At 33.2% G+C, this 22,890-nt stretch overlaps 1 protein-coding gene across 7 annotated transcripts in view; it reads right to left on the bottom strand.

Moving 5' to 3' along the window:
* The window catches only part of GRIA4 (glutamate ionotropic receptor AMPA type subunit 4), a 385,805-nt gene that overhangs the window by 52,203 nt on the left and 310,712 nt on the right, over positions 1–22,890 (bottom strand). For 6 of the 7 annotated variants that reach the window (XR_010749450.1, XM_066371575.1, XM_066371576.1 and 3 more), the window contains 5 exons: positions 21,840–22,007; positions 19,736–19,840; positions 15,059–15,169; positions 6,974–7,180; positions 487–857 (listed from right to left, as the gene is read on the bottom strand). Coding sequence is in view for 6 of the 7 variants with exons in the window: in XM_066371575.1 (XP_066227672.1) it covers positions 487–857; positions 6,974–7,180; positions 15,059–15,169; positions 19,736–19,840; positions 21,840–22,007 (962 nt within the window). In the remaining variant the exon portion in view is untranslated. Of the gene's footprint in view, positions 1–486; positions 858–6,973; positions 7,181–12,577; positions 13,758–15,058; positions 15,170–19,735; positions 19,841–21,839; positions 22,008–22,890 lie in introns of those variants that run through there. The other variant, XM_066371581.1, reaches the window with a different exon arrangement.

Genomic DNA, 22,890 nt, shown 5'->3' with positions numbered 1-22,890 from the left:
AGCATATTATATATTCTTATATAGAAAAATGTATATCTGGTGCCTACTATGTGGTCTCAGGTTTTAGGTAATGTCATGGCAGAAATCTTCCTTAAGTCACATGGAATGTAAATCAAGTTCAAAATTAATTTTTAAAAATTAAGAACAGTGACAAAACAACATTTGATTTTGAAAAGGAGACAATGAAAATGAATCCCATTTTTACAATTTAGATGTTAGTTTTCGTCTGTCATATGATTGAAGGAAATAGTAATACTAAGTGACTTTTGAGAGTTCTGATGAGTTGCATATGTTAATTTTCCATTGGGATGTATCCATATTTTATTCTAACTTGGACACTTTAATTATTCATATACTTAGATCAGTTTGGGAATTGCAAGGTGTTTCTGTTTCAAGTGCTCTGCCCCCAGGAAAAAGCATGTACAGACATGTTCTGCACAACACTTACATTTACTGGGGAATGGGTGAAGGATTTTTGAAACTAACCTGGGGGAAATGTCACATCCTTGCTGCATAAAAGCACCCAGGGAAAACCAGAGGCTGTTAAAGATGCCAAATTCATTGGGAGGCTGGTCGCTGGGTCCTTCCTTTCCATCCTCTGGCTCTTCCGTGTGCCACTCATATGGACTAAACCTACTAACTAGGAACAAGACCACGCTGACACCAATGTAGGCAAAGACTATGCACATCCAAATCTCATAGGCCAGAGGATCCAAGAAGGAAAACACTCCTGGTTTAGATTTCTGAGGCTTTTTGATCATGATAGATATGCCCAAACTCATGAAGGGTTTAGAGAAGTCAATGACCTCCTCTCGGACCAAAGTGATTGTCAGAGGGGCAATAGCAATCTCTGCTTTCTATAAGAGAAAAGACACATGAAAACACAGGTTAATGGATTTCATGAAGCAAGTAGCACTGGATTAATCCACTCACAGATAACCAGTTACTCATTAATTCTACATTTTTTTTTCAAATACCAACACTGTGTAAGGCCAGTGGTAAATACAAAGAGAAACAGTTGACTTGTTTTTGTAAGATAATATTATATCACTTAAATTTCACAAGATATTTTGTTGATGCTAGTAATTAGATAAGAGGAAGAGAAACAGGGACTCGGTAGACATAAGCAAAAATAACTTCAACTTAAATAAATGTATTAGCCTTTAAGGATCTAGGACAGCATAGGGAAAGAGACTTAATAGCCTTTCCATATGGCTAAATTGCTGAATTTCTTGGCCAGGAATGCTATAGTACAGTCATTTGAAATGTTGCCACTTATTCAGTGGCATCCCTTAATATTATGCATTGCAAATTTCAAACAGTCCTTTTTATTTTTTATTCTTTTTCAGTTATGAGGAAACCTATCAGTCACAAAGTCTGTGTTTGTAAGACAGTAGAAACCCGTGGTTTGACAACATTTTCCAATTAAGCACACACACAAAAATCTGGAAATTGGCATTTGCTTCTTATTCACATACTTATTTTTCACTTTCAGTTTCTAAAAAAGATGTTGGAAAACAGTGGATTTAATTCTCAGATATTATGATCAAAGGACACCAGCTTCCATTTTTGTTCTGCAATTTTAGCTATTTTTCTGGGCCTGTTTCCGTATCTCTAAAATGAGGACACTTCTTCTTTTACCTCATTGTATTATTGTGATAGTCTATTTTAAAAAAACCTTAATAAAATAACCATAAGCATTCATTGAAAGAGTATGTGTCTGATGCTAATCTAAATATTTTAAATGGCTCTCCATTTAACCCTCATAACAAACATATTTATGATTGTTTTATAGATACTGAAACTGAGACTCAGGTGAGCCTTACACATCATGGCTGCTCTGCGATTTGACCTTGTGCTTCTTCCATTAAATCATACCATCTCTAAAATCAAATGAAATAGGGAGTGGTAGAAAAACTGTGAACTGTTACATAGCCTACAAATGAAAAAAAAAAGGTTTTTTTGATTATTTATTTTAAAAGGAAAGTATTTGGTATTAAAATGGAATCTGAAACATACCCAGACATACATGTTCTTACATAGAGGCTGCCACTACAGTATGTCCTTGGGCTGCTGGTTTGATGCCATGGCCAGCAGCCTGCTAGAAGGGCACATGAAGGGTTAGTCTGGGCAGTATGCTTTAGCCATCATGCTATCCACCAAGTTACTGAGAATTAACCGTTTATACCTTCAAGTGGGAATAAACTTAGTTCACATCATAAAAGTCCATATACGTAAAAGCCAGAATCATTGCTGGGAAGTTAATGATTTTCCAATAGTTATTTTACACAAGTGACATATGGACTAACTATAGAAATGTTAGTATAGAAAAACAGAAGCAAAAAATTAAACAAGGATATCTTCTTTACCTACTGCAGAACATTATATTTTCTAATTTCCTCTCTCTTCTCAAAAGAATAGAAACTTATTTTTATTTCAAGACATATATTAAAAATAAGTCTTAATGATAGCAAATATTTTATTATGTTAAAGTATAATTTACCCAATTTCTTATTTTGGAGGATATTTGTATTGCTTTCAGTTTTATACAATTTATAACACTAATGATGTGAACATCTTTGAAGTCAAATCTTTGTGTATATTTTAATTATTTAAGATAAATTTCTAGAAATGGGATTGCCTGTCTAAAAGGTAATAATCTTTTTAATGCTTATAATATATTTGCCCAACTTTTCTCTGTAGAGGTCATGTAAAATTTCTACTTTCACCAGCACCGTGTAGATGCACCTATAGTTTTAAATTTTGATCACCTTGTGTATCTTTATTCTCATTTATCTTCACCAATTTTCTATATGACAAATTAGATCACACTGTATTAATTTGAATTTGTTTTTATTAAACAAATAGCCACTTTTACTTCTTTTATGTATTACCTGTCATAACTTGCCCCTATTTTCCATATAGAGTATTCTTTTCTTTTATAGACTAGTTTGTCAGTACATTTAAATCTATTCAAAATATTCTCTTGTTTTCCATGTATGTTGCAAATATTTTTCTTATTCATTAATTGTTTTGTTTCTATAATTTAGTTCAGCAATTTTCAACCATTTTCATCACATGGTACAGATAAACTAATTACTAAAATATATTATTTGGCCAGTTTGTCAAAAAATAGGTATAATTTTGATTCATTAACATTGGATGGTTATTGTTGTCTTGGCTGTTGTCATTTTTTTATTTGACAATCTCAGGGAAAAGAGGTCAGTGCCCCTGAGAAAATAGCCAGGTATTTATTGCATGTTGTAAAAATTCTTGTGGCACACTGGTTGAAAATCACTGACATAATTCATGGTATTTTATTGCAATATATACATTTTAAACTTTGTTGGAGCCATATAAAATTATCTTTTTGTGTTCGGAGGTTTTGGATTCATACTTAGAAAAACCACATTCCTTAAATCGATCTCAATCATATATATTTAATTTTTAATTTTTAAATTGCATATATTTTAATCTAGCACCAATAATTTCTCTATAACTTATTTGGTATATTATATGATGATATGCTATGAAGTTGTTAATTTTACAAGTAGTTGTTCAGCAGGAATAAATGAATAATGCATTCTTTCATTGACTTGAAATGCCACCTTTCACATATACACTGCTCTGTGCAGCATCTTTTGAAAATTTCTATTTATAGAAGTTACCACTAATGAGGATAAAAACCTTAAAAATAAATAAACATTAAGAGGAATAAAAGACTCTTCAACATTAAAAATAATAAACTAGATGTAAAGGAAGACAAACATTGGAGTAAAGTTCAATGAGGACACTTTCAAAGTTGGAAATTTGTGTTTTGAAAGAGTCCCGTGATCGAAGAAGACACATCTGGGCTTTCTCTCCTAACACGGATATATTGTGTGTGCCTTGTCCTACTACTTCTCCATGATTCCCAGAATTAAGTGTAAACTATTTTCTGTAAGAGCTTGATAATACTGTATTTGAATTCATGGGCTATCTGGAGTGAGATTCATGAGTCAGCAGTGTAACGCATACCACTGGTAATTCTGATGCTGGGCTATGGAACACACTTTGAGAAATATCTCCTGGGATTAAAATACACACAAATATGGCAGGGACCAGAGAAAGTCTTGAAGCAGCACGCCACAGATCACAGAAAAGACTTGAGCAGGTGTGAGAGGCAGAGAGGACCTGACAGTATAAAGGAGGTCTGGAGCTTCTGAGTCCCCACCTGGTGGTGTGCTGAAGGCACAGATGAGCGTTTCACAGATAATCAATTACTAACAATGACAGTAACAAAATTTGCAAAGAATAAGGTAAGATAATAATAATGGATTCAAAGTTCATCGTTTTGTTGTCTAACAGGCTTTGTTGGGCAAAAGAGAATGGATGGAGTTTTAGTTAGGACTCTGGAAACTGGACATGTGTCTATGTGTTAGCAGGAAGAAAGAAAGAAAGAAAGAAAGAAAGAAAGAAAGAAAGAAAGAAAGAAAGAAAGAAAGAAAGAAAGAAAGAAAGAGAGAAAGAGAGAAAGAGAGAGAGAAAGAGAGAAAGAGAGAAAGAAAGAGGAAGGAAGGAAGGAAGGAAAGAAGGAAGGAAGGAAGGAAGGAAGGAAGGAAGGAAGGAAGGAAGGAAGGAAGAAAGGAAGGAAGGAAGAGAGAGGAAGGAAGGAGGGAAGGAAGGTAGAAAGGGAAAGAAAAAGATGAGAAGAACAGACCTTACAGACACCAGAATAAAAAATATTAAATCTTCAGAAAGTATAAGAGACATAGAAGACTATTTCTTTTGGGAAAAGAGTGGACAACTAAATGACAGAGACAGGGATATTTAAATTCTCTCATATTGCTGATGAATGAACAAATATAACAAATATTAATAACCACTATGTTATAAAAATGAGACTAAGAGACATGGACAAGAGTGTGGTGGTTACCAAGGGTGGGGGGAGGGAGGACATGGGAGGGAGGGAGGGAGGGAGAGAGTTAGGGGGAGGGGGAGGGGCACAGAGAACTAGATAGAGGGTGGCGGAGGACAGTCTGACTTTGGGCGAGGGGTTTGCAACATAATTTAATGACAAAATAACCTAGACATGTTTTCTTTGAATATATGTACCCTGATTTATTAATGTCATCCCATTACCATTAATAAAAAATTTATTATAAAAAGAAAATAAAAATAACCACTATGTTAAAATCTTTCTCTCTTGGAACTGCCTGACTTCAGACTTTTGATTATTGTAACATGTGTACTACTGACAACTTTTTCCTTTTTAATTGTGATTACTGATTTCCTTTTTAATTGTGCTACTCACTTCATATCAAATGTTTTCATTATTTAAACCATATTCCCCTAACAAAATATGGTCAGAAGCCTTGCAAAGTGGTGAGCCTTCTCAACTGATAGGAACCCCAGAGGAGATATATGTAGCAAATGCCTTAGAAAGTAACCCAGGTTAGTTTTCCCATTCTTAACTAATTGCTATTCTAATTTTTCTGAGATGAAATAATAATGTGTTCTAAAGGAAATTAATTCATTAGTTCTAACAACTTGGATAATGTTCACATTTAAAATTGACTTATTGTATTGAAACTTAAAAATATTGATAAGGAACACAAGCTTTAGAAACCTTTTTCTTTTGGAACTTGAAACTCAATATGAAATTGATCATGAGCCCTGTGGTAAAATACTTTTTGACTTTTTTACAACCTCATTAGCCCCCTCATTTAAGGCATCTAATTAGTTAGCAATTTTTTTCAAATATATATAAAACTGATTATTCTTTAATGCCAATTTCATCTTGCTGCTGAAATTATAGCTATTATACTAAGTGGTGTGGAGAATGTTCACTGCTTTATGGTCTGAAAAGCAGGACACAGAATCATGAAACTAGAGAATTGCAGTTCTGGCTTGGAAAGTAAGCTCCTGTGTAAGACTTCATTTACATTCTAAATTGTTCTACTTTTATTTTTTTCTGGGGGAGGATGACTGTCATATAATTCTTTATTTCCAAAGGGCCTTGTGAGGATTAATCAGACAGACTGCTTTGAAGGTGACATTTGTGAAATATGAATTGGCTTATAGGAAATTTCAGAATAAATTTCCAGCGTATGTGACTTTTATTCATGATTACTCAATGAATAAAACTGACTATTCTTGGTTGGGTTTCTGGACTTTGGAAATATCATACCATCACCAGCATATGATAAATGCTCGTTTGATTTAGGTACTTTGCTGTGCTAGCTGAAGGGACCGATCTTATTCTGATCAGGCAGGATGTCTACATTGAATTTACCCTTGGTTATGAGTGTGTACCCTCAGTATCTAGTGAACATAAAAGAAAAAGTATGACATGCTTCCCTGTGAAGCAAGCTGAGGAATAAATTCTAGTTTTTGTGTTTTGTTAGGTATGGAAAATGATGGGGTTGCATACAGCTTAAATTTACTGTGTTCAGTAGAATTGCAAGAATCTCACATTATTGGTGAATATTTTATAGATGCTAAAGTAGATGGCTACACCAATTACTTAAAAGATACTTGCAAGTAATTACAACCAACAGGGATATAAATAACTAGCTAAAGTGAGGTATACCTTTATGTTCTTGAAGAAAACCAGTTCCTTACAATTATCAAATGGCAGATTACTAATGGATTTGTTTTGTAGTTCTCAAAACAACATGTTTTTGGGATCGAAGAATCAAAATGGAAAGAATAATCATCACCGATACTGAAGTTAGTGTTTTTTTTTAAATAGGTCATTACATTCTGAATTTTTATATCTCTTTCCTAATTTTGAAGTTATCAAGTGTTAGTTTCTCTCACTGTTTGGGAATTGCATTATTAATAGAGAAACAGTTGAACATCTTATATATCTCTTTGAATGTAACTACAAATTAAAAAACAGTAATAGGTGTTTAAAAATTGATATGTGCCCAAGTTAAAGAAAAGTTTCAGGTTCATGTAAGTAAATTCTTCAATAAATAGATTTGCTTACCCCATAAACAAGTTCTCCTACCATCCCATTCCAGATTTTTGTGTCTGCATCCCTTGCTCCATATTTTCCATCAGGGACAATGGCAATTTTATACTTGATACCAATATGTTTTGCAATTTCAGATGCCAAATCTACACAGTATCCTTCATACTTGTCATTTCCTTCAAACATTTCATGATTTTTCTTGTACATAACATATGGGGATTCCTATAATGAGAGAAGTAGAACTGTAAAGGAGAAATTATAGAACATTCAAAAATCTTTATGTAACTTAACAGAAATATTGTTTCGTATTGTATACTTGCTGATTTTGTGTGGCTAGAAATTTGTAATAAAATAGATGAGTATATCAATAAATATACTTAAACGTACATTAAATTGATTTATACTAGATTCTAAATGTGAAGTTATAAATTGATTTTCTGTTGAGTAATTATTACATACTTAGCACTGTAATTGTGATAAGAAAAATATCTGTTACTAATCATTTAGAGAAGCATAGTTATAACCTTTGGCAATGAAGTTATTAGTTTCAAATTATCACGTGAAGTTGAAGACTACTTAGTAGTCTTCAGCTTCATGTAATAAAAGACTGATTTAAGGTCACCTGTCTCCATATTATGCATCTTGTTTAGCTACAGTCCACTGTGACTTCCTTTAGGAAAAGAGCTAGATCATTTTACTTTGCTCTGTAGCATTTAGTAATATGTCTTCCTCAGAGCAGGCAGTAGTAAGTTCTGAATTAGCAAGAAGAAATGAATAAATAGTCTTAAAAATTACTTATTTGCATTAAATTGGCTTTTCTGAAATTATCCAATATTTTGGATTTAATTAAAATTTTGTTCCATGAATTTTTATTCGTTATACAATATGTCTTTGGTGGAAGCTGCTAATTCCCCTCAAATCATGACTATCACACACTTCAAGTGAGTATCCCATTTAGTGTTTGAAGCAAGACAAAATAGGATCAAGAATTATTGTCAAAATCCATATAAAAATTAAAAAGTTTGCTGGTGGCTAATGATAACTGGTCAGCTTTTACTTAAAGTACACACACACACTCCTAATCCAACCCATTTAGCAACATGTTAGCAAATATGCACTTGATTTTATAAATGGAATCTAAAGCCACCAACTAAAAGATAGCCTTGGTGAGCATGCAAGTCATAGAAAGCTCCTGATCACACCTCAGAAATTTTAGTTATTTGCAGACAAGAAATGACCACTTTTGGCCACAAAACATCATTGAGATCATGTATTTATATCTTATAAAATTGTACGGTAACATTCATTTAGTAATTTTAATACCAATCTTTCTTTTATCCCAGAAAATTTGCAATTGTGAAAATTTAATTTGCTCTTGGAACTCTGAATTAGAAAGTAATTTACTTTGCCTAACGTCTACACTAATTGTTTTTAAAAATAGTTTGTAAATATAGAAACTACTTTTAAAAACTTAATTAAGCATGTGAATTATAAGATATATGATAAAGATATTCTAAAGAACTCTATAGTGAGCAGTTGTCCAGGATGGGTCCTTGTATTATGGTCTTAAATTCTGCCTTAGTTTGACATTGCTAAGTGACCCAGAGGTCTCTTATTTGTCCTTTGAATTTGATGAATATTTTAACACTGGAAGGTTTGTCCATCTATAAAATTAAGACAACTAATTTTCTCTTTTATAGACAGATAAAAATTATTATTGTACAGAAAAAACTCTTTAAATATGTTTTAAAGAAAGTTTATCCACCTATAAAATTTAGGTAACTAATTGTCTCTTCTTTAGATAGATAAAAATTATTAGTTTACAAAAATATTCTCTAAATATTGTTTGGTAAATTATAAATGTGGTTCTGAAAATTGGTGAGTTGTTGCAAAGCACTGTTAATTTCTGAGATGTGTTATAAAATATTAGTAGGTAAAATGAACTTTTTTCATTTTTTTCTGGCAATAGCTAATTAAAATATGAAACAATATGTAGAAAAATGCAACAATCACACACTTGTAAAATGCTTAACATTCTAATTGAAATGGCTATATAGGTATTATCTCTAACTATTATTATAACAAACCTAACAGTTTTTCAAATAGAATATAATTAAGGCTCACATGTGATACTAAGGCTGCATATCTACTCTAAAGTGTCTGGAATAGTTGAATAATTACAAATTTTAACATATATAAACATATATGTTACATATACATATAACATATATATAGATATATAAAATCATTTTAGCTTGTGTGAAGAAGTTTCTCTAGCTAGTATTTTCATCTAAATTGCTAAATTCCCTCTATATTAGTTTGTGAAGTGTTAGTTTATTAAAAGCTGTACTTTTATTATTTGCTCAAAATTTATTAAACACTCAACTGTGTTCCAGGCAGTGTGCTGGGAACTAAGGGTACAAAAATAAGTAAAACATGCCCCTTATCTTCTTGTGATTAAGTAAGGTTAAATTCTTTTAAATAAGGGTAAATGAATAAGAGTGGTGGGAGACAATAATAAAATAAAGTAGCAAAAAATAATAATAGTTCTTATTTAGTGCTTACTCTGTATCAGGCACAATGATAAGTTCTTTAATTTTGCCCTTTAATTTACTTTTCTCACTGACTTTGAGGTAGGCATTTCCCCTTTTGCAGATGGATTATTTAAGGCTCAAGGAGGTTAAGAAAATTGTTCAATTTCAAAGAACTAGCAGAAGTGGAAGTTGACCTTATATTTTGAAATATCTGAAAATATTTGAAACTGTTATTGCATCTGTCAAAATGTGTGCAAGTATTTGAGATTTCACATGCTTTAATAAGAAAAAGGGATAAGATTAAAAAAGTGAATTACTGTTTTTTTAGAGAATGAAATTCTTTATATAAAATCTTCATTAAACAATATACATAAAACCTGTATCTCCTCATAGTGTCTAGTATATATAAGGCACTCAATAAATATAAAGATTTCCTGGTTTATCAGGGCTTCTTAAATAGTAACATCATGGCAAAGTAATAATATTAGAACTTTGATTCAGGTCTTCAAAAAGAAAGTAAATATTAAGTCCTAGGTCATCTCTTCGGAAATAGGCATATGTATATGTAAGTTAAAAATATTTAGTGTCTTCTTTCATTTTATTATTTTCAATTTTATTTTGACAGCAGGGGCCCATCATGTCTTTGTTTTTCTGCCAAATAAACCAACAAAGGGTAGAAAAGCCTGAAGATGTTCACTGAAGATGTTGGTTATGAGTTCAGCTAGGATTTTTTTTGCACAACCAGGGGCATGCACAATGACAGATTTATTGAATGGTGCACACAGCACAAGAGAAGAGAAACTTACACAGGGAGGTGGAAGAACAAAGGGAGGGAAGGCTCGGCTTTCCTTAAACAAAAGCTGTCATGGTTGCTCAGCTCTACCCAATTTATTTGAGTAGGTCTCATTTTTCTTTTCCAAATGAGGAGCAAACCCTTAATACTCACCCAACCTCCTCTTGCCCGAAACCCAAACTGGCAATTTGTCCACAACTAGCCCTTCAAACACTGCGTACTTGAGGAGGTTTAATACATAGTTTTGGCGCTACTATGGGTGCAGAAAATACCAAATCTTTTCAATTTAATAGTAAAAAAACCTTCTAGGCAATCATTAAGGGGATTTATGGGGCATCTTTGATAAGCATCCTTATGGAGTCTCAGGTGTTCAATGTGAATAAAAATGGAACGATGAGAGAAGTGGAATATAACCTCTTACTTTTCAAAGTATAACCTGACATCTTTAGTATCAACTACTGTGCCCTGGGGGCAATAACACCTTAGAAGTTATTTTAAATGCATTACTTCTTGGCAATTATGAGTTTATTACTACAATTTCCATAATGAATAGCGTTCAACATCTGCTTTGCTGTTTCAGGGAAGAAACCACTCTCTTTCTAAAGGTGTTATCATTAGGGCCTGCTTAAAAAAATGCTTATGTGGATGAATTAAGATGATTTTCAATCAATGAAGTTTCATTTTCCCACTGAGGAAAAAGATTTTTTTGATTATTTGTATTTAGCAAAAGTGAAACTATTGAAATACTTATTAAAAAGCTTTAAATTTTCTAAACATCACAAATATAATCATTAGAATTATAATTGAAAATGGTTAATAAAATTAGTAGTATTAACCAAAGTTATTTGCTATGTGGATATTTCTTTTCCTCTCAAGAATCTTAATAGATGTAGATAATTTATCCCATGAGTATAATTCTTAAAAGTGGATATTAAAATGTTACTATTCAATTCAGAAAAAAAGAAATACATTTAATGGCTACACAACTTTAAGTTTATTTAAAATAACATTTAAAAACTAATTAAGTTGTAATCCCTTCAGAGGCAGGTGTATGTATGGGAATATTAATATTTGGTACAGGGAAGAAAATAAATATGTCTTGTATTTTCTGTCTATATGGTGTGGGCAAAAGTGGGTTTAGACTTGTTTGTATGAAAAACTGGTACAATAATTAATAAATAATAATACAAAAATATATTCTGTTTTGTGTATTCATAACTGTAAACCTATTCTTGCTCACTGCATGCATATATATATATATATACACACACACACATGTGTAGGTCATTGTATGTACACATGTATCGTGTATAGCGTATCTAAAAAATTCTACATAGAGAAGATAAAGTATCAAGCATCTCCTAAAAAGTATAAAAAGGTAACCTCTAGAAAGATCAAATGTGATAAGTAAAATAACTTTTAGGTTTGTAACATAATTCTGATGCTGTAGTGATTACATTTAGACTTACGGACATTTTTCCTAAAGGTTTGTGATGTTTATAAGATGATAAGAAATACTTTCTTAATTGAGTAATTCATCATTTAACTTCAGTAGTAAAGATGTGGGGAAAAGTGGGTTTGGCTGAAATATCATTGCACCTTTCTCCTTTTCCAGAGAGTTCAGCAGCCAAAGGAAGTAGTGAGATTACAGAGGAAGACACCTTCTCTTTCCCCCAACATCTGCCAATTCCCTTTTCCTCCATTGCTGCACTTGTTCAAACCACATGGTTCATATTTAGATTCCTTAGGTGGTTTGTAGAAATTATTATTTTGAATGTAAAAAGTTAAATCAGTATGGTATCATTCTCATAAGTTTTATAGATTTTTGGTCACTAAAACAAGGTATAAAATGATGAGCATCTGAATCTAAGACCTTAGACCTTTCAACTTTGTAGTCATGAGTTTCACTTGATGATATCATGAATTTTACCTTTTTGTTTAGATTTAGCTGAGTTAAATTTAGTATGACTATATTCAGGTAGAATAAATTAGACATTAAAATGAAGATCACATAGATATACAACACTGTTGTAAAAAACAAAATTCAACTGTGCAAAACACTAAAGCTACATTTTATTTAAGAATGATATGTAACATATTTATTATGTCTCCTGTCTGCTTTCTCTCACTTAAAGTATAAATTTTTTTGAATGCAGGATTTCTGTCTTTTTTGTTGTCTTACATATCTCAGACTTCTAACTGTGCCTAGCACATAGCAGACGCTTAATAAATATTTATGAATGAATGAATAAATGAATTTATCAATCAATTTTATTTAACAATAGCACATATCATTACAGTGTAGCAACACATAAATAACAACATACACAAAGGAAAGACAAATGGGAGAACAGCAATGCCATATCAATTCAATCAAAATGAATAATTTCCAGTGCCACCACATTATCAGCCTTTTTGTTTCTAGATATCTGTCTTTCACATAATACAATATCTAGCCAAATCCATCTGTATTGAGAGTTTCCAATTAAATTTGGGGGATTATTACATGCAAATGTCAATATCTCATTCATCTACAAGGAGCCATGTTTTTTTTTTTTTCAAAATGAATGAGGTGGTAGAGATGTCACAGGTCCCAGCCTAGCATTTTCAACAGAAGCAAGGAACACTTGCAGGGAAAGGATTCTGGTATTATTATTTTTTAAAATTATTGAATATCTATGCAGTTGCGAAGACCAGATGTATTATATATATGAAAATTACACTTTTATACAAAAGACAGATACTAGTGTTGCACTATTTTGATAGCAAAAAATATTGATAATATCATTCTCAAACAACAGATAACTTTACAGAATTTTCTTTATGTATATAGGAAACATTTGGATTTTTCAATCAATTTTCCTTATTTTTGATAGCATGCTTCCAGAAAACTAGCCATGCTTGCAAAATTAATGCAGTATTTTGGTTTTAAAAATGATATCTCCAGCCTCTTTATTAACTGGGATTAAAAGGAGATTCTCTACATTTACATCTATAATGCACATTAAAACAGTTTATTTCACACAGGAACAGGAAATTTTTCAAAAAAATCTTTAAATGAAACTTTGTATATTTAGAAAGCAAGCACACAGATTCATAGATATTTGCTTTTAGAAAATCTTGGAATTAGGGGTGATATAATTCCATTATTTATATACAATGACCTTATTTCAAGGTAGGGGACTGATATGTCAGAATTGCTAAATGATTCTTTTTCAACATCTATTTATTATCTTGAGAAAGATGAGGATTAATTCTTCTTTTGTTCTTGTTTCTCAGAAAAGTCACAAAACTTAAAATTTTTTTTTTCTGGTAGTCCAGAGTTGGTCATCCAGGAAGAATTCCACATGAAAAATTAGATTAAATTTACTACACAGGAGAACAAGACTTGAGCCTTGTTAGGAATGGTCGAACAGCGTGGAACTCATTTCATTCTTGATCAATTTCTTAAAATAGGATTCTTCATCAGAGGCTGAAAAGAGGAGGACTGTACTGAAGTATAATTTTCCATTATTGTGCCTTTTTTAGGAAAAGAAATATATGCATTGCTTTTCAAGTCCCATGCAAACATTACACAATTAAATTAAAAGGTATATATTTTGCACTCTTACATAAAAACTTGTTGATTGATTTTGTTCTAAAAACATCAACCTCCAATCAAGGCTTGGCAGATCAACATTAAATTGCTGGCTGGTGATGCAACACAGATAAAACTAATTGCAACATAGTAAAGCTTCTCTCTGGCATTTTCATGCTTTGACTTCAATGTCAATTTTTTGGAAATAACTTGACATTACCTAAACCTAAAATTACATAAACTAAAAACTAAATTACATAAAATACTTCCATTTTATTTAGAGTAAGGGCTTTATTAATAATTAAAAATATGTTTTGCCTAATGAGACAGTGAAATGAAGATATATAACTTTAAATTACATAAAAAAAGTTCACCGATTGTTTATCTCCTTTGACTAGCATTGAATTTAAAAGGCATGTTTGACTTTAGAAGAAAAAAAAATAAGATTATTTATTATTTAAAAGGTAATTTCATGTAAATCTTTTTGAAAAAGTATCCATAAAATTTAGAGTATTTTTAATTTTATGATGTGACTGCATAAAACAATCATATTTTTCTTAATTCCTAGAAGTCCTATAAATTATAGTGTGTATATGTCACTGGCCAATGAGAAAAATAATCGGTGCAAATCTCTTTTTGCATTAAAAAGAAATATAAAACAAATTAACTTCTAAAACATTCAGTTATATAAAACATGCTCATTAAAAATTTCACATTTATATCTTTACTATTACAAACAGACAATGCAAATCATTACCTGATTATTAAACTCTCCAGAAGTTATAATTTTAAACACCAATAACTATTATTACATTGATGCTTTAAAAATATAATAATGATAATAATATGGTGTTTACTACCAGATATTTTATGTTTTTGGTTGTTGATCTTTTTCATGTTTATTCTATTGTCCTTTGGAATCTTGGCATTTCACATATTTCAAACTAGAGCTTGACAGGTTTAATTTTTTACATCTGAACATTTTCCCAAGAACAACAGTGTAACAGGAGATGATACAAGTAAACTACTGAATATACTCAAAGTTCAGGACAACTACTCAAAGTCTCAACAGACCTTTTTTGTGGATCAGAACACCCATGTAGTCACTGCTTTCACCCTCCCTGTTCACCACAGCTGGTGAGTTAAAATTGTCTGTGGACAAAACGGAATAGCATAAAGCATAGGCTAAAACTTACCATAATTGTGGTTACAACCACTGTTCTGTTTTCAATAGCTGCTGTGTCATTGCCAAGAGTGGGTACATCTTGAATCAAGACTAATTTATCCATATCATTCCAGTAACCAACCTGCCAAATAGTGAAAATTCTTGAAAACACATTTTACAAGATTTTTCTCTAATTCTTATTGAAACAATGAGCGATATAAATAAGAATATAAAACAAATTTAAAAAGCAGATAAAAAATGTGTTTGAAAGTTTTCTTAATGAATGATGAACTGGTTTTCCTGAGGTTAATTATACTGCCTGATTATACATTTGACAACTTCACTATTTAGAATTATGGAGTAGCCAAGACATTGAGAATGAGCGGTTCAAAAGGAATATGAATACAGATGGAACACCATTTTACGTTTATCCTCTCTTCTAGTGAGATGGACTGGCACCTTCTAAAATTATGTGATTTTATCAGTAATGGTGCAAGTCTTATGGTAAAGGGAATAGCTGTATTTACAAAGGGGACATTACATGATATTTTCAAAGAAAAATGATTTTTGTGTTTTTAAAACAATATAGAAATAATTTTTGTTATGACATAACCTAGCCCTTAAGGAACAGTCTCATCATTTCTAAAATGATAAATGCATAAAAATTAATGTTAATAAATAATATTTTCACTTTCAAAGATTATATTTAAGTTTGTATGTTTTCATTTTTAAACAAAATCCTTATCTTACTCTACTATTTAGATGTGAAGCAAACTCCTTTTCATAAAATACATTAAGTAGTTAGTTAAGCACTCTATCAAGCAGTAACCTACACTGGGGTCTAAAGGGAAAGTTAGGGTGCTTTGTCCCATGCAGACCAGTAGTAATAGTAATGGCTATCCCTTGTTGACTGCTTGCTCTATGACAGACACTGTACTCAGTGCTCTTTAAAATATGCATATCCTAAAGTTTATAAACAAAGCAAATGTTGAAGCAGATACAGTTATTTATATTTTAGAGATGAGAACCCATATTAGAATGCTAAATAAATTTTCACAAGGTTATACTCAAGTGGGGTCAGAATTCAAAACTTAGATCTCTATGACTCCAAATCCACATATACTTTATTGTTACGCTACACAGTCTCCCAAAATAGTGTTTATTCAATGCTTGCCAAACCTTTTAATTGAATTTCTGAATATGGTTTATAAAACTAATGTATCTAATAAAGTGGGTGTGATAGCTGACTGGTCTGTTCATTATTTGTTCTAATATATTTTGGAAGCCTCTCTTGCTTTCTTCAAGTTTCTTAACTGTGTTAATATTTGTGCATATACTAAAATAAAGTAAGCACTGACATGTCAGAAAGAAGCACTATATTATTCACACACATATATATAAATATATAACTCAATAACAATAGATGGAAGAAAAGAGTTTTCACTATATGTTTTGTTGTACTTAGTGTAATGCCAAATTATGAGTATGTATGAACTTAATAATTATTTTCAGTTGTCCATATGAATTTATTCAGAGCTATTTATTTAATAATTCTAATTTAAAAACAAGTATGACTTTCCTACCATCTCTCAATTCCTCCATGTACATAAAAAAAAACCCCAAACCCCACATGTCAGTTGCTTCCTGTAATTTTCCTTTCCACATGACAGTAGTTTGACATGCAAATGGGTTTTAGATTAGCCCTATTAAGATACAGCCATTCTCCAGAACTCAGCAGCCTATTCTCTGGGAAGGAGAATTTTTCTTTATTAATAAGTTTCCACAGCAGATAAAAACACAGATCTGGGACACATTCTAGAAAGTCCCCATACGTTGGCCAGACCTTGACATTTTGCATTTAAAAACAACCTGTGGGTTCACAATGATCTACCTCTAAGAGATAAATGATTTTGAAGTGCTGACAAATTAAAATAATAAGCAAAAATTTACCCAGCTCCATCTATTGCCTTATATCTATTTACAATTCTTGTTAAAAAATATAAAGCTATGGTTTGTGTTGTGGGACCCATTAGTGGTAGATCTCACATAAGCCTTGGATTTATTGGAAAGTAAGATTATACAGAATGGACAGTGATACACGGGTCACTTCCTAAAGAATCTGAAAGTTTGGATCTGGAATCACACATGACATGGAGTTTCTTTTTCTAGTTCTTCACAAATTTTACAATTTACTAAAAATTATTTCAAAGCCGGATCTCATTGAACCAGATAGGGAACTACACATTTATCTTGGAGACAGAAATTGGGTAAAAAAAAAATTTTGTAATAGAAGCACCTAAATTATTAAACTGGCAAGAGTATAAAAAATATTTGTCTTCTTTGGGCTTGTAAAAGTGAATCATGTACAAATCTAATTATAATATAATGCAAGAGTAAACATCTGTGTATTTATGGTGCACTTGGCCTGCACAGTAGGAGGTAGGTAGGGACAGAGGGGCTGTGAGGAGCCTGTGTTTTACTCATAGTTGGTTCCTTGGAAAGCTGATTTGATCAAACTTGTCCTGAAAAATATGGCTTAATTCCAACCCCAAAGAGAACCTTAATGCATTCCTTAGCAATGCAGAGAGTGAGCTCTGAAACTGGGTAAGCCTTGGTTTCCCCTGCAGCTCCATTCCTTTCTAGCTGAACATCTCAAGGCAGGTAACTAAGTTTCTCTGAGCCTTACTTTTCTCTTCTATAAAATGATAAAAGTATATCTTACTTTCTGGTAGCTGTAAGAATTAAATATAAAAATGCACATCAATTTTCCATTACTCTGTCTAGGATATAACCTGCTATAAATAAATACAATTTTTACAATTTTTTTAAAAAAATGTAGATGTTTATGAAATGCCTGAAATCATCTCTTAATTTTTACAGTAAGGATTCTTGAAACCACGCAAGTCTGGTCTTGGAGTATTCTCTCTGGGGGTCACAGAACGAAAAGAAGATTCCACCATACTTAGGAACTGGGAGTTCAGAAAGAGCTCTGTGGTTTCTGCTTAATGAACTCTCGATCAGTGTTCCTGTTACAGAAGTCAGACAAACAGATGGGCTGACTCTGATGTATTCCATAGACAGGTCCCTCACTGGCAAGCATTCAATTTACAAGAATGATTGTTCGCTTTCCAGACATATTGCTGAGTCTCACTCGCATAGTGTTTCTCATGGTAGCTCATTATTAAGTTTAATATTCCTGACAGAATGCCCAAGTTGATCATTGCCACAGAAAAATGAAAATGGATGAGTCCCCACCATTTTACACTTCATATTTCTCTTAAGTGTCTAGACTCATATCAGCTGAGTATAAAGATGCATGGTTCCTCACTCTCCCAACTTACACTTTAACTTCTGCCTCCAAAACAGTTTATATTTTTGTTACTGTCGTGGTTCAATTGGTCATGAAAAAATTCAGTACCATAGAGTTCACTTGATAATCCACTGGTTACTGCCAGCTTCTTTTTTTCCCATTAGTCTTCTACCAAGAGATCATTTGACGTTTTGTGCTTCCTTGATTTGTTTTCCTTCAACTGGACGTGACTTTATTCCCTTCGGAATTTCCACATATCTTCTCTCTAACTATGATATGGAACTTACTATATTCTACACTGCTAGAAAATGAACTGTTTAGAGCAGCTACTTAGGCAAAGTAATGGTGTAGAAGGTTTCTGGTGTCAGACATATCTGAACTAAAATCTTTGGTTTCTCACTTACAGGCCTTGGATGAGTAATGATGACCTATTGGACCAAATTTTCTTATTGGGAAAAGGGAGATAATAGTACAAACATTATAGTTTGTTGTTAAGGTTAAATTACACCAAGTGTCATGCTTGGGACAGAGCAGGCTTTTTGTAACTTGTATCTATCATCATTTTATTAAAGCAAGAAGTATATTTGGCAGTTATTTGTGGGTTTTTTAAAGCAGCCAAGCAATGAAAAAATAGAGGTTTTAGATAAATAACTTCAACATCTCTTTCCTTGAGCATCCTAACTAATCCTAGAGAGACAAAATGTTAAAAATTAGGTGTGTTAATTATATGTGAATAAAATGCGTATAGCCAGTTACTATGGTGGGATTGTATAGCTTCATTTTATATATGATGGATTTGAGAAGACTGCCTATTCACACTATAAGGCCAGCAGAGCTACCTTCTGAAATCCAAGTATCTGTCATGAACGAAGATCTTTCTGAACAACCTCCCTGGCCCTTCAACTGGAGTTTCTTAGATATATTTCTCCCTCCTCAGCCTAACTCTAATCTTGATAATTTTATCTTCTATCTTCTCTCTCCTTTGTTCATTTGAATGTGTTTACTTGCTGTCTTCAAGAACATTCAGCCTGTTGTAATATGCCCACCCTCTAGGACTAGTTTTCTTTGTTGTTTCTTCTAAACAATTGCATGGAGGAGTCTCTTACCTCTATGGTGTGGTTTCCTACAGCATGAATTTTATTTTGTGGGAATATTTTGCTAAGCCTATAAAAAATATATTGTTTTCATTTTGGATTAAGTATATAAAGAGTGTCCAAAATAGTTCATTTCAGCTTTGGCACATGATTCAATGTCAGTTGTATGACACAAGAATTCAATTCAACACAGATATCAAGAAAGTACGATTTGTAAGTACACACATTAAAAATGCAGCCTATCACTTATAAACCTTTAAAAATATCAAATGCAAAGTAAGAAAACTGTTTGAGTGTGGCTCACCTTTCTAGGTCCTGTGCTCTTTAACTCAAACACATCCATTGTGTAATTGACCCTACGTCCATAGTGGTCAAACTGAACATTTCCTGTCAGCCCTTGGATTCGAACCTACAAATGAAAAAAAAGAAACAAACTAAAACATGTATTTATTTGCCATTTTACTCACTAAAGTCTCAACATCATTTGCTAGGGTTACAACTACATATGGGTGCGAAACTATAAGCTATAAACAATGAACTAAAACACGAGTTAAAACTAAACTAGTAGTTGAGCTATTCGGATGGAATCTGAAGAAGAAATATCAAAGGATTATATAAGCAATTGTAATATATACCTGGAAGATAAATATGTTTTAATTGTTTTTTTGGGTTTTTTTTGTATTTTTCTGAAGTTGGAAATGGGGAGGCAGTCAGACAGACTCCAGCATGCGCCCAACTGGGATCCACCCAGCATGCTCACCAGGAGGCGATGCTCTGCCCATCTGGGGCATCGCTCTGTTGCAACTAGAGCCATTCTAGTGCCTGGGGCAGAGGCCAAGGAGCCATCCTCAGCGCCCGGGCCAACTTTGCTCCAATGGAGCCTTGGCTGTGGGAGGGGAAGAGAGAGATAGAGAGGAAGGAGAGGGGGAGGGGTGGAGAAGCAGATGGGTGCTTCTCCTGTGTGCCCTGGCCGGGAATTGAACCCGGGACTCCCGCACGCCAGGCTGATGCTCTACCACTGAGCAAACCGGCCAGGGCTAATTGTTTTTAATATTACAAAGTTTCCATTGTAACTGATAGAATACTCTTGATATTGAAGTATTGTTTGCAGAATGTAAATATGGTTTGTTTATTTTTTAATTTTTTTAAATTCAGTCAGAGGAAGGGAGGCAGAGACAGACTCCCACCGGCACCCCGACCAGGATCCACCCAATATGCCCCCTAGGGGGCAATGCTGCCCATGTGGGTCATTGCTCTGTTGCTCAGAAACCAAGCTCTTCCTAGCCTCCCAGGCAGAGGCCATGAAGCCATCCTCAGTGCCTGGGGCCAACTTGTTCCAATCAAGCCATGGCTGCAGAAGGGGAAAAGAGAGAAAGAAAGAGAAGCAAGAGGGGGAGGGGTGAAGCAGCAGATGGGTGCTTCTCCTACGTGCTCTGGCTGGGAATGAACCTGGGATGCCCACACGCTGGGCAGATGCTCAACCACTGAGACAACCAGCCAGGGCCAAATATGGTTTGTTTAGAGTTACTTTTCAGTTTTATTGGTGGAACCCATAATAAAAGATCACATTTCTCCTTGCTAATATTAAAATCAACATATAAGAATTTCAAACTATAAATAAAAATTTGAAAATAGACACATGTATTTTATTCCAAATACCTTCTTATTCCTTTTTACTTAATATGTTTTGAAACTATGGCATTTCAGAATATTTTAAATATAATATTAAACACATAAACATATTACATTAAACATTTGAAAAATAGTGTTAGTATAACTATAAAAGACCAAAATAAATAAGTTATTTAATCCAAGGTTACAAGGTAATTTAAAGGTCTACTGAGGTCATCATTAGTGTTTGCCAAATAGTTTTGGTTCTTCCCATTCTGAGCCCAATGTAAGATTGCACTTCTTGAACCCATTGTGGTTAGTGAGGCCAATGCGATGCTCTTCTGACAAATGAGTTGTAAAAAAATGTGATGACTGTTACTACTAGGTCAGAGTTTAACAGCCAATTTGAAACTGCCCCACAACTTTATTTTATTTGTAACATTCAAGGTGGTAGCTGCTCTGTCAGTGTGGGTCCCTGAGTGATGACAGTAAACAGAGTGTCCCTGTTAATTCTGTGTGTGTATCAGTGAGAAACACTCTTTTATGGTTATAAACCACTGGAACTTGGGGTTGCTTATTAGTACAATGTAATCTAGCTTATCCTGACCAAACATCCCCACAGGATATAAACACCAGTGTTCTACCCAGTGTTCTATTTAAACATGTCTCAAAAGTGATAATGGTTTAATATATTAAAATGACTATTGTTATATATATATTTAGATAAACTATTCTGTTTTCTTGAATACTCCATTGAAGCAGGAGCATGAAATAAATTAAATACTGTAGTGAGTTACCTGTTTGAGTGTCCTCTCCATGTCAATTCCCTGGCCCCAGGGAGCAGCGGGATTTGCCAGACAATCCCCAGCATTTCCTCTCCTTGAAATATCAATTTTCTGCCTTCTGAGACTTCGGAAAGTTTCGGCCATCACCAGGACCCCATCGTAAGTCAGAGCGGATGTGTACTAACAAAGTGAAAATACTTATAACGGTAAATGTGGAAATCTTATCAATCAACAGGAATAGTCTTGAGGTCCGTGGGTTTATGACATAAAGCACTATACTGTCTGAAGCACAGCTATATGACTGATTATTAATTGCTTCTAGCTTCAGAAATTTCTATTACCAATTAATTACAAAGACCATATACCGAATATATGACTCTGATGGAAAGAAGAGAAAACACAGACTGAAGAACAAAAATCCTAGTGTACAGTTGCCCAGCAGTTGGAAGGAGCAAGACCTTTAGGCGAGATCTTCTTGTTATGTCCAAGTAGAAACACTAAAGCATATAAAGCTCAGGGCAGTGTCCCCACAATCTGCCTTGTAGCTTGCCTGTTGCTGTGGTTAAGCCCCAGGAGGTCAGGGGTGTCTAACTCTTTTCCTTTTCCAAATGCCCAGCAGGGGTCCTTGAGATTTAATATATGTTTATTAATTGGAAGTGCATATCTTTGTTCAGATCTTCAAAAGATTGAGTGGGAATGTTTATTGTGGCTCAGATATTGGATGCCAGAAACAGCATCTGCTTATTTAACAAATGTGTTTGCATCAGTCACTGAACTAAATAGGAATGAGTGCTGTTATGTCCATGCCCAATGAGTGTGCTCAAGAACGTTAGGCCATTTCTCTAATTTTCCATCATAACCGAGGATCAAAGTGGAGAAGTGAGGTACAGACTATTTGCTTCTTGATAAGAAAAGACAGAGCTTTCATAAAAAGATTATTAAAGTTAAGAGAATAAGTGAGGAAAAACTGGGGGGGAGGGGAAACCCAGTGAATTCTGGTAGAGATTGATCAGAGATTCCTAATCACATAGAAAATATGGCACTATTTTTTTTGAAGCATCAG

Source organism: Saccopteryx leptura, chromosome 1 (genome assembly GCF_036850995.1).
Source record: "Saccopteryx leptura isolate mSacLep1 chromosome 1, mSacLep1_pri_phased_curated, whole genome shotgun sequence".
Classification (NCBI taxonomy): Eukaryota; Metazoa; Chordata; class Mammalia; order Chiroptera; family Emballonuridae; genus Saccopteryx; species Saccopteryx leptura.
Note: the sequence above shows the minus strand (reverse complement) of the source record. Positions and strands in the feature narration are given on the sequence as shown.